At 38.4% G+C, this 12,829-nt stretch overlaps 1 protein-coding gene across 3 annotated transcripts in view; it reads right to left on the minus strand.

Moving 5' to 3' along the window:
* Nucleotides 1–12,829, minus strand: part of LOC147170387 (uncharacterized) — a 40,647-nt gene that overhangs the window by 14,356 nt on the left and 13,462 nt on the right. For 2 of the 3 annotated variants that reach the window (XM_086080369.1, XM_086080368.1), the window contains exons 7-13: nucleotides 12,706–12,777; nucleotides 12,451–12,549; nucleotides 7,429–8,235; nucleotides 5,564–5,694; nucleotides 4,648–5,292; nucleotides 3,507–3,638; nucleotides 85–235 (exon numbers count right to left, since the gene is read on the minus strand). In XM_086080369.1, coding sequence (XP_085936495.1) covers nucleotides 85–235; nucleotides 3,507–3,638; nucleotides 4,648–5,292; nucleotides 5,564–5,694; nucleotides 7,429–8,235; nucleotides 12,451–12,549; nucleotides 12,706–12,777 — 2,037 coding nt within the window. The remainder of the gene's footprint in view (nucleotides 1–84; nucleotides 236–3,506; nucleotides 3,639–4,647; nucleotides 5,293–5,563; nucleotides 5,695–7,428; nucleotides 8,236–12,450; nucleotides 12,550–12,705; nucleotides 12,778–12,829) is intronic. The other variant, XM_086080370.1, reaches the window with a different exon arrangement.

Genomic DNA, 12,829 nt, shown 5'->3' on the forward strand with positions numbered 1-12,829 from the left:
GTTTACATGCTCACTGCTGTTTTTTCATAACGGAAAAAACAAAACAAACTCCTGCTTAAAAAAGTTGAGTTTCTCGTCTTTTACTTTTTTTTTCCCCGCTTGCAGCTTTTCTTCTTTGTCAGCCTTCAGACGCTCAATGTCCAGCTTATTCTGAGCCTCAAACTTGTCACGCTCTGCTGCCTTTTCTTCTTCAAGTGCGATACGCAAGTCTTTCAGCATGGCTTCGCTCTCCTCCCTGAACATACAAAAGAAAATTAATAAAATGAATGTCAACTGTATTAAATAAGGATCAGTACATTACTTTCATGTAACTATTCAGTCTTGTTAAAGCTGTAATATGGAACTTTTTTCCCAAAAATATCTTTGCAGTAGCCTTTTTATTTGACCATTTATGACTGAAATGTCTTCTAATTAGTAGATTAACACATTAGCTGTTCACAATGGGTACTCCTGCAAGCCTCTGGCCAATAGTTTTTAGACTGGATTCAGGTTCGAATATCCCCCGCCCTGTCTGCGGCTGTGACATAATGAGTGCGGTGTGTATGTGAAGAAGGGTATGTGTTCAGTTCCATTTTTTGTCAGCCGGTGGCAGTAGTGATAAAACATTTAATATTCTACATTCAGTAGCTTTAATAAATGTGCCACAATACACTTTTTTTTTTAATTAGTTCACCTAAAACCTATTAAAAATCCCATACCGTTCACCTAAACCGAATACTTCAGAATCCAGCTAGAGTCGTGAGGTTGTCAGGAGACCCGAGGAAGGATCAAAGAAAAGACAGGAAAGTGAAATCCAGCACCGACCAGACATTACCTACTACCCACCGGATTACCAACCAGAGTCATTCACCAACCCCAGAAACATCTAAATTCCAACAAATTAGGGAGACCTCAAGAGACCAAAGGAGAGACTGAGGAAAGGAAGGAAGTACAGATGAAGCAGAGTGAGATCCACAGACACCAGCCTCCACCGATTCAACGACCAGAGGAAGAAGCAGATTGTGTTTGAGTTTCGATAGATGCTGGTGTGGTGGATCTGGCATGCATGAAAATCTCCACCAAAGAGGGGAGCCGTCGACCCCTGCCAGGACAGAGCAAGCGCAACACCTCAGGGCCCCCCAGGCCACGGCAGCACCAAAGGACAACCCCCGGGCCCCGCAGGGGCCACCGTCTGGAGAGCAAACCCAGGATCCAGGAGCGCCCCCCACCCCAACACGGCCCGCGCCCCCAACCCAACGCAGCAGGACGGGGCACGGCTGTTGTCTGTGGATCTCACTCCTCACTCTGCTTAGTCTATCCTTCCTTCCTTTCCTCAGTCTCTCCTTTGGTCTCTTGAGGTCTCCCTGATTTGTTGGAATTTAGATGTTTCTGGGGTTGGTGAAGGACTCTGGTTGGTGGCCCGGTGGTTGGTGGGTGGTGTCTGGTCGGTGCTGGATTTCAATTTCCTTTCTTTTCTTTGGTCCTTCCTCGGGTCTCCTGACGGCCTTACGACTCTGGCTGGATTCTGAAGTGTTCGGTTTAGGTGAACGGTATAGGATTTTTAAATTGGTTTTAGGTGAACTAATGAATACACACTCACACGCACGCACACACGCACATGCACACCCACATACAAAATAAAAATTAATAAAAAAATTAATAAAATAATAAAAATACAAATACAATAAAAAAAAAGAGCAATGATGATGACATGTCAAATCGGTAAAATTACCGAATGAACTGAGCTCTCCAGAAAGAAAAAGAAAAAGAAAAAAAAAAGGACGGGGCACGGCGGGCCCGCCAGGCACCCCACCGGTCCATAGCCCCTGCTCCCCTGACGACCCCCCTGCCCCTCATCCACCCCCAGGCCCCCAACCCCCCCCCCCCTATTTTCATCTCAATCATGCAATGTTTGTGTAACACTTAAGTGGTTATAACGTGTTACTTTCATTAATAAACTAAATAATTTGACCAGTTACTGCCGCCACAAAACTTACTAATCGAATGGAACTGAACTCTTGTGAATCGAAATCTATTTTTTTTGATTGATTGATAGTCGGGCCTAGTGATCACATAACCTTTTTTCCTGGGAAATGTTTTGAGACCACCAAAAAGCTTCAGGCTGGAATTCACACAGAAGCAGAATCGCCCGGGGCTTCATTACCTTATTTGGGGTGCATTTTCTTACTGCACTGTGGCTTGCCCTACAGTTTTTAAAGAGCAACTCAACACCAAATCAGATTTATTAATTTTTTGCTGATGAACTGTATAAACGGGTGTCTACTAATGCTGTCTACATGTCCTGGTCATTATTTTGACATTTTAGTGCGTGTTTGTTGAAAGCTTGAACTTTGGGGTCTGTGTGGCGCCATCTTTAGGTTAAACACAATTTGGCTGTTTGTCCTCTCATTGGACAAGCTGAGACTACGAATGTCACTTCCACAAACTGACGTAGTCGCTCTGCCACCGTGGAGTGTATCCAAGCCCAATGGTCCTCCAGGCAACACCCCCTTTGAGCGCCGTTTTCAAATATTAGTGAGGGTGGAGCAAGAGCCAGGTAGGGGGTTGAGTTGCAAATAACTGACTGCGCTCTCATCGGCCAAATTATAGTCATCACTATACAATCGTTGCATAACCTAGATGTCAGTCATTATCAAGGTTATTATTGTAAATGAAAATGAATGACATAACTGAAACTAAAATTAAAAAAACATTTTCGTTAACGAAATAAAATAAAAACAAGCAGTTTTTTTGAAAAACGATAACTAAAACGGCATTGACTATTCACAAAACTAACCAAAACGAAAATCGTAGAGAAAATATCCTTTTGTTTCCGTCTTTGTGAGCTTTTTGGAAATATTTAATATTGTTGTACAGCCCTACGGCAACTCTACGTCCATGAAGTGACGTAGCACGTTGATGAACACGGCCTGATGGGTAAAAAATAAAAAATTAAAAATTTAAAAAAAGCAATAGTATGGCAAAAGTTGGAAGAAAACGGCAGAGCTGCATTTGGCATTATTTAGATTATAATCGCGTTTTGGGAAAAAAAACCATGAATCTCTCTCTCTCTTTATTTGCTAGTAAGTTAATACATTTTACATTTTTCTATATATTTTTAAATAATAAACAATACGCATTGTGATCTCTAAAAAAAATCTTGCGCCATACCATTAAAAAAAAAAAAAAAATTGAAACTAATAAAAACTCAACTGAAACTATGCAATTTCCCCAAAACTAAAACAAATAAAAACTACACACAAAAATAATCTCTTTTAAAAACTAATTAGAACTAAACAAAACAAAACTATAATAAAAAATCCAAAACTAATAACTCAGTTTATTATACTGTAGCAGTGCCACGGATAGGCTGTGATATCACTCTGTATGTGTACATCATTAACGTAATCATTATTATCAAGCTACTATGAACATTCAAGTAGTAGCAGCGAGAGATTAATTTGTGTTTTTTCATGATTAAAAATCACTCCATTCAACAACTGCTCGCATGCACCGTTATGGCTGACCTGAGCTCATGTAGCTGCCTCTCTCTCTCCTTCATAGCAGACTCTTTCAGCGCATCCAGCATCCTGTCGGACTCCTTGTTCAACCTTACTTCCTCTTCTTGCCTCTTGGACAGGAGATGCTGTTTCAGAGCCCTGATGAGGCAGATTAAACAAATCAAGGACTCAAAACAAAACTTAAAGTCCCTTTTTTTTTTCAACAGCAAATGTAATTTGGTATTGTATAAATGATGCATTACCAATAACGTTACACATCTTGGATTGGATAGAAAAATCAACTGAAGCAACTTTTGGAAATGTGAGATGTGAAGGGTAAACTACATTGTTTAAGTCTCATTGACAATTGCTATATTTTTTACGTAGAAAATACCAGTGGAGAAATGGGTAATAGGGAAAATGTGTTGAATTTCTATTTGTTCATCTTCATCTTTTTTGTATTAAATCTTTCACACAAAACATATCTGTTAAATAAAGCGAGGATGTTTAAAAACAAGAATTGTGAAAGTGCCGAGTGCTCATAAGAATCCATAATTACTAGGGGTGGGAAACTTTTGTCTGTCTCACGATTTGATTTGATTCCGATTTGTGGGTCTGCGATTCGATTCAGAATCGATTTTTGATTCAGAACGATTATTGATTCAACATGATTTGATTGACAATGATTTCTGCTTCAATTTATAGGTCTGCAAAGTAAGAATCGTCATGATCTACTCCAGTCTGACTCACTAATGCTAATTAGCGCGCAACTCGCAGCACTTTTATTACCACTCAAAAGATCGGCTATTCATACAAAACGCTTCAGGAATGTATATAGAGAAGCATGTTAACATTATTTACTGGCATATGCTCTTCCTATGCTGCAAAAAACAACAACTTTTATTGGAATAACTTGATTGTGACTTTTTCCTTTTACTCTCTAATGTGGCTACAGCTTACCAGTGTACCAGAACAAGCAGAACCACACTACCCCCAAGTGGCCAAATCATGTACAACATGAACAGCGCTCACAAGACAGTATAAAATAATTTCAATAATATCGATTTTGGGACATTTAAAATCGATTATGAATCGTATTAAATGAGAATTGCGAATCTTATGAGAATCAATAATTGTGGCACACCCCTACTAAATACCACCACAGTACCTCAGTTTTTCTTTGCTCTCTTCTGTAAGATTTTCCTCCTCTGTTTTTTTGCTTCTCAGCTCCTCTTGGAGGAGACGTTTTCTTCTTTCCTTCTCCTGCAATAATTGGTCCTTCTCTGCCTCCTCCTCTCTCTTTATCTCCTCCATGAGGAGAGATACTCTAATCTCCTTTTCTCTTTTCAAACGTTCCTTCTCCTCTTCTTCTTCTCTGCTCATTGTCTCTTGAAGATATATCAATCGATTTTTCGGATCCACTGATATTTGCTCTTTATTCTTCTCCACTCTGCAAATTGTATCCCCACTCTTGCCGTCTTGCTCCCCGTTCCTCTCATTTTGACTGGGTTCTTCTTTAGTCCTCCTCTTCTCATTTTCTTCCTCCCTCTCTTCTTTCGTCTCATCTTTTCTGATTTCAAATTTTGATTCTTTGTCTAATGGGCTCACGAAATTCCGCAAGGCAGTTTCTCCTTCGTTGATTTGGGTGTTGGAAGTTCGGGGCAGCCGACCTCGGGATGTTTCAGGCCTTTGTAGATTCAGAGATGAGCTGAGACCAGCTCCTGTTTGTTGGCTCCCTACGCTTGATTGGTGTAGCACCAGTCTGTCTATTTTTGGAGATGCAGGTTTGTCTTTATCTGCAGGCTGCAAATGCCTTTGGAGAAAAAGCATTTGTAATGTTAATTCATTAAAATCACTTACGTCTTCACAATATTCATTAATTTGAATCATGACTATTCTGAGAACAGAACGTGTTTTTCATTCTTTTATCAGTTTTAAAAATGGGTACAGTCCATCAATGACTTTCTTCTGTTTGGTAAAATGTACAAGAAATATGAGTGGCACAGTAGAAACACAAGGTAGCTGGTGTCTGGAAACTATTCGATAGATAAAGTATGACCATAAACAGCAGGGAAGCAACTAACCTCTTGGCAGCCTCGCCCTTTATGTACTGGTACTTATCCATCGCATCTTCCCTATCTTCTTCATTATCATTATCCTCCAGTGGACTCATAGAGCCAGACAGATCATTCAGGTCCAAAAGCTTTTCTGACATCTTTGTGAGACAAAATAGAAGAAAATAGCTTATCGAACAATTTAGTCCACAAACACTGGACCTATTATTGTTATTATAGCACGGTAAACTAATAAGCAGGGTTGGGGAGTCCAGGTCCAGAGAAAAAAAATATTTCTCAAATAGGGGTGGGTCTGACCCCAGGGAAAATGTTTGTCTAATAAAGTGTAATTGCACATCCACTACAGTAGGTAACAGTGGCACTTTCATTGTCAGAGTGCACACAGAGTATTAGCTTCCTTGCAAAGGTGTACATACAATAATTGTACAGATCACTGATCTGAATATATGACGGGATAGCCGATAAGCAAAGAGTTTCGAAGCCGCGAGGCCGCCATATTACTCCTTCCGATCCTATACATTTACAGTATAGAAATTGGAGAACATTTGAGACAGTACTTAGTAGAAACAGCATGATTTATGTTTTAAATTTGTTAAAAATAAACAAGGATTTGCCTTAAAAGCATGTACAAATTATATGCTTAATGATGTTTACAGGCGTAAACTTCTATATTTTTTTAATTAAAAAGTTTTATCTGTAATTCAACAAAAGATGCCTCTGCCATATTGAAAATAATGTGTTGATATTGAGTGCTAGAAGTTAAGAAATTTGCCACATATGCTTGTTTAAGTAGCTACTCACTCAAAGGAAGACTGCACAGTCTGGCTTGTCGGTGACTAAATTGGCTTTACTGTTACTATTTTGTTGATAAATTATTACTTTTATATCAAATACTGCATGTTTTCAACACTTCTCTAGCTTGTTTAAAAAATGAGCATGCAAGTTATTAAAATCTGCAGAGTTCTCAAATATTGAGGGTGCTGGGATTTAATTTAGGGGTGCTTCAGCACCCCCCAAAATGGGCTAGACATGCCAATGTTTCACACAATGTAGCTTTTCAAGTACAGTGGAACCTCGGAGTTTGAATGTCTCTGAACTCGTACAAATCAGACTTCAACCAAAAAATCGGAGTAAAAAATGCCTCGGAGTTTAAACTCATTTTCGGAATTTGAACACCCTAGCTAAGCCGAACATACCTTGAAAACGGGTAGCCGAGCGTAGCCGAGCAATGTCGAATGCTCACGTTGCGGTAGTTGAGACGATGCACTGCTCATTTCCAGTCAGAACGTGAATACTCTTGGAGGTGCTCTTTTATTATTTTATTATTATTATTATTATTTATAATTAGGAGATTATCGCGCCGTTGTAACTACCGGGACTACTTCTGTAAATACTGGCACGAGAACCCCCCTTAGCTTATACATATATATATATATATATTATCAATCAATACATAAAAAAGTTCTGCTCTCACATTTATTTATTTCATGCAACAGCGGAGCCCAACCCAAGACACGCTCAGGACTGCCTCCTCATTTGCATAACATTTCGACCTGACAGCATCTGCAGCATGAAACAAATAAATGTGAGAGCAGAGCGTTTTTATTTATTGATTGTCATTTAATTCTATTAATATATTTATTTTTACTTGTATTTATTTATTTAGTGATATTTTGTTGTTTTTAATTTCCATTTATCTTTTTTTATTTTTTTTATTTTGAATTACAGTGTATTTTTATATCCGTTTTTATTTTCATTTTTATTAATTAATTTATTTAGTAATTTATTTGTTTTGGTCCTCTATACCTGGAAGAGTAAGCTAGCAACATGTCATGTGAGCACACAGCACACAGAGATTTAATAGCAAACCCTACCTCTGCAGGAAGGGGGGATTTATTATTCACACCCTCCATCTTGCCAGGTTCCCTCTTTTGGCCGCACACTTTATGGTCACTCAGTCCCGCCTTCTTGCCTCGCTGGGCAGATTCAGTTGTTTCCATCTCAAAAATCTCCATGGCCTCCTCCTCAATCAGAGCCTTGTGGGCATCTGATTCGTCTTTCAACTGTTTGTCTCCATCATCACTGGCTACACAACTCTCCAACACCTCAGCTTCATCGTCTGTCAATTTCCTCTGGCTCAGGGAGCATCGCTCCAAATCTCCATGACTTTCACCATCTTCTTCCTCTCCTCCATCTTGTCCACCATAATCATCTGTAGTACTCTTCTGCACTACTCCCCCACTGTCATTTTCCTTCACATTTGTGTCATTATTTTGGGAATTTTCTTTACCTTGCACATTTTCTTTCCCCATCACCTCTGCACACTCCATCTTCTCGCTGTCAAAGATCTCATCATGCTGAACTCTCTCAAGTCTGCCATCTTTGTCACCTACATTAGCCAAATGTTCCTGGTCTAGCTTGGTCTTGCTTTTCTTTTCATCCTCATCATTACTGGATTCCTGATGCTCATTTTCTAGACTCCCGTGACCTTCCACCAGATCTTTGTGAGTATCACTATCATCCCCTTTTTTGTCACTACATTTATTTTCTGATTCCTCATCTCTATCTTGGGTCTCTTTTTTGTCCTTGCTCTGCTCTAAAGGCTCTCCTCCTTCGGCCACAGTCTCACTGAGAAGGCTTCGATGTGCCAGAGGGGACAAGCGGCGGCCCCTCAAAGAGTTCTTGGGTAAACAGTCCATCCATTCCAAACAGATACAAGGGAGAGAAAAGTAGGAAGGGGTTGTGAGGGAAGCGGGCAGACATAGACAAGTCAGAACATTTTAACACACATGCAAAGATAGTGGCAGTGATTTACTTGACAAATACATGCAGGACTAAATGATGGTGTTTTGAAAGAAGCATTAGATGACAGACAATACGCATGGAAAATACAAAACAGACCAAATGATGACACATGCATGTGATTACAAAATTTTATATCAAAACAAAATGTTTATACCGTAAAATTTGGTCTATTGTGGGCATTGGAATATGCACTACACCCATTAAAAACCAAAGAAATGAATCCAAACTTAAAAGGAAAGCTTGGGATTAAAAAAATACTGAATACATTTGTCAGAGTTGTTTTAACTGTCAATATAAAACTGTTGTACATTTGTGGGGGAGAAAAATTCCCCGCTTTAAATTTTAATATGAGTTTTAGGAACCCACTATGCCTGAGGAAAACTAACCAATTGGCAGAAGGCATGACCAATGAGGTGTTTGCTGTACACTCGCAGGCACATTAATAGCATAGCATAGCATAGCATAGCATAGCGGGCATGGTCCACAGCCTCTCGCTGACCTGATACCTTGGGCTAATATTACGGCTCGAAATAAGTGGTTTGATTTCACAGCGCAGTTTGTGAGTTTGTGGATGATGTCAAGGAGTAGACTGTCAGCAAACTAAAGCTAAAACTAAACTCCAGCTGTTGTAATTGTTTCCATAGAGCAAAGAGAATATATACAATGTACATATGACGATTGTTGTGTTCCATTTGTAATTGTTACTGCTGTAATTAGGCTAAAGTAACCGTTTGATGGTTTCAAACAATCTAAGTAGCCTTGCTATATTGTATACGTGTTCAATTGCATGAAAACATCAAAGTGGAAGTCAACCACAAATTCATTTTTTTTCATTCATTATATGTTTTATGTGCCCACCAAGAGTATTTTAGTAAATGAAAATTAACGAAAAAACTAAAACTAAAACTAAAATTAAAAAATTGTTAACAAAATAAAATAAAAACGAAAATGCTTTTTTTAAAACGAAAACTAACTGAAATTACATTTTACAAAACTTAATTAAACTAACTATAATTATAGAAAATGCTTGAAATTAAAAATTGTAGTCTTTGGTAATATACATGAGCCTTTGGAGATGATTTTAAATGTGATTTTAAGTATATTTATTTTGATATTAACCGGAATAAAGACGTTTGAAAGTGTGTCACAGAAGTGATGTCATCTAGCAGCAGCCAATAGTAAAGCACTTTCAGATGACGTTGCTCTTCGGCGACAAATTTGCCTGCTTGAATTTTTGGTTCCAATGACTCGGCTCGCCTACTTTTTCATTTAACTCAGCCGGAATGCACCGCTAGGTAAGTAATGTGTTACTTTTTTTCATTTTCCCATGTAAATATTGCGCATAAATACAGTAATTTCTACTTTTTTCACTTGCATTCGACCTTGCGGCTAATACAAAGGTTTGGCTTATCCATCAGATCACAAAGGGGCGCACTATAAAGAGCGTCAGGCAGAGCAAAACAAACCAAGTGAGCCCAAATACATTAGGAGAGACAGAACGAGAGCGAGACAATTTACACCCTCATTATGGAAAAGAAAGTAGCGGGAACCCGGTGCGGTAACATTAAAACACCGGCGGCTTACAGTCGGGTACGTCTTATATGTGTAATAAACTCGAGTATTCCCCAAATTCAGCTAGTCAGGTGTGCCTTTTAGTCCAGAAATTACTGTAATACACATACAAAAAGAAAACTAATACTGAAACTACCTAAAACTAAGATAAAACTAAGAATCAAATAAATAAAACTAATACAAACTAACAGAACCACCCTAAAACTAATTAAAACTAACTAAATAAAAACAAAAAAACTCAAAAACAAATCAAAACTAACTAAAATGAAAATTCCAAACTATAATACCCTGGTTCCCACACTAGTCGAGACACGACATTCTGATTAACATTGTGTTCCACCTGTTTTTATCCATCTCAGGGTGCGGCTATTTTGCCACTTGCTGTTGACTGAAAATGACATCATAGTTGCTCAGGTAACAACCAATGACAGCTCAGTTTCAGAAAACAGGTGAGCCGTGATTGGTCGATTAGTTACATGATCCCTGAACGACTGTGTTGTGATTTTGTCTACAACAAGTGGCAAAATGGCCGCCCCCAGAGATGGATAAAAACACAAAGCAATAATAATCCCAATAGTGTGTGTAGACTAGTGGGGCTGCGTAGAAATTATTTTCATTGTATTGTTAAGGAATTTTTTGGGTTGGCTTCCCTTTTAAGATAGCATGTTAGGCATTGTTGAAAATATTTTGAACTTAAAGCAAGAACACTTTGCCCGCTCAATTTAAAAACTTTAGCTATCAGTGAAATACATGTGAGCAGATTTGATTTAAATAATGATTATTAACAAGTCAACGATTTTGGCGAGTTTAACAGAAGCAGAAAATGAAAAAAGTCTGCAAAAAAGGAGGTTAACTGGGGGAGTGGGGGGAAAGATTGTAGCTTATTGTCCAAACTTTACGGTACAAATGTTGAAAAACCATGAAGATCCTGCAATGAAGACAGGTCTACAATCATAATCTAATTCACTGATTGGAAATTAATATAGAAACATTAGGATGACCATGCTGTCAGAATTCAGATGGCAAAACAGTAGCAGTGACAGTAGGTGGAGAGTAGGACAAACAGGAAGGCACAATGGCATCCATGCCCATAGGACAGATCCCAGCAGCACAGAAGCTACTCAAACACATCCTGGGTCATGGTGCACATGTCACAAATGATCGAAAGAGAGAGAGACATGAAAGAAAGATACACAGGAGGATAAGATGAAAATATGATTAAATTAGAAAATGGTGAAAAGGTAGTGAACTTGTAAACACTTCTGTCAAAAAGGCAAATAGAGTACATATTTACCCAAAAAATTGAGACATGTGGTAGTTACAGATTTGATTAGTACTGGCGACAGTTGTCCAGAATAGCAAGCAGTTGAGTTTCCTGACAAACAAACTATTTCAGATGTGATCCTAAATTCATCCCCGGGTTTACATGAAGCCATAAGTAGTAAATGCTATGATATATAATTTCAGTGAGCTCTTGATGTTTTAAAAAATTGGAACGCAAACGACTCATTTCAAACGGAATTTACTTTTTTATACCCAAATGTACTTCTCTAAGTAATCCGAATTTAAGCAAGCTCAGCATTTAACCACTAAAATTCGTTTTTTTCTGTTCAGGAATGTCAGTAACTATAATTTGACATCTAAATGGTACTTCATTTACATAGCGCTTTTTCATCTTACAAGGCCCTCAAAGCGCTTTACATTAGATTACTCATTTACCTACTGATGACACAGCATCAGGAGCAACTGGGGGTTCAGGGATACTTCGACGTGGTCACAATGGCATGGGATCGAACCCACAACCTATGGGTTGGGAGCCGACCACTCTACCAGTGAGGCATGCCGCCCCTAGATAAAGGAATAATAAAAATCTTTATTTTAATATTTCCTCAGTGTTTTGTAAATTTCAAATTCCTATATAACAATGCTAATTACATTTTGCATTATAAATGTGTTTTTTTTCTCCAAAGTGTCTATCTACAGGTGTATTAGCCGTTAGAGACAACAACATGATGTTGGTAAATACCAATGCTGCTAATTTATTTTATGCTCTGGCATAAATCTTATGTTAGGAGGTCGTCTAATAAAGTTGCAAAGCACATGAATGAGGGTCAGCTAACGTGAAAAGAAAGAAAGAAAGAAAGAAAATGAAAATGTGGGATTTTTAGTTCCTACGTTGAGCAGGCAGACAAGAGTCCAGCCCAAGAAGAAACTGGAGAAAGTAAAACCAACCCTCTGAGAATATCTCATTTAAAGGTTAAGCGAATGTCAAATTAAGTTCACCTATAGAGGTTAGGGGGTATTTTAGATTCATATTGAAATTTCAGTCACTATATCAATATCCCTAACTCTGTGTCAGTAGTGTACTGTAAGTCGTGACTATGCCTGAGATGACTTATAAAATTTGCCAAAATGATGACACAAAACAAGTTTCATTTGAAATGAAAAATGAAGAACAGTGGCAAAAAAAAAAAAAAATCGGAACAATCTGGTATTTACATATGTGTTTATGAGTGTACCTGTCGTGATGGCGGTTCAGAGCTCTGGCGTCCAGATATGTCCTGCATTTCTGGTTCAGTCCTTTCCTCTGCTCGAGCTGCAGCACTAGCGTCACTGTCCTAACCCACATGCATGTTCATACACACACACACACGCAAACATAAACGTAAAAAAAAGTAGTCATCAAGTAAGGTGTAAAAGGTCAAGCCAATCATTAAAAAAAAAAAAAGTATTGTTATTTGCTAACAAAGCCATAGATAAGCTGACATGTGTACCTCATATTGTATGCCACCTCTGAGGTCATCCAGATCCAGGTGGAGGTTCAACAGTTGCTGGTCTGAAGACCGCTGAGTTGCCAAAAAATAAATAAATAAATCATTATCTTCACATTATGTAAGA

This window comes from Leptonotus elevatus, chromosome 7 (assembly GCF_054856555.1).
Source record: "Leptonotus elevatus isolate MCC_2025b chromosome 7, RoL_Lele_1.0, whole genome shotgun sequence".
NCBI lineage: Eukaryota > Metazoa > Chordata > Actinopteri > Syngnathiformes > Syngnathidae > Leptonotus > Leptonotus elevatus.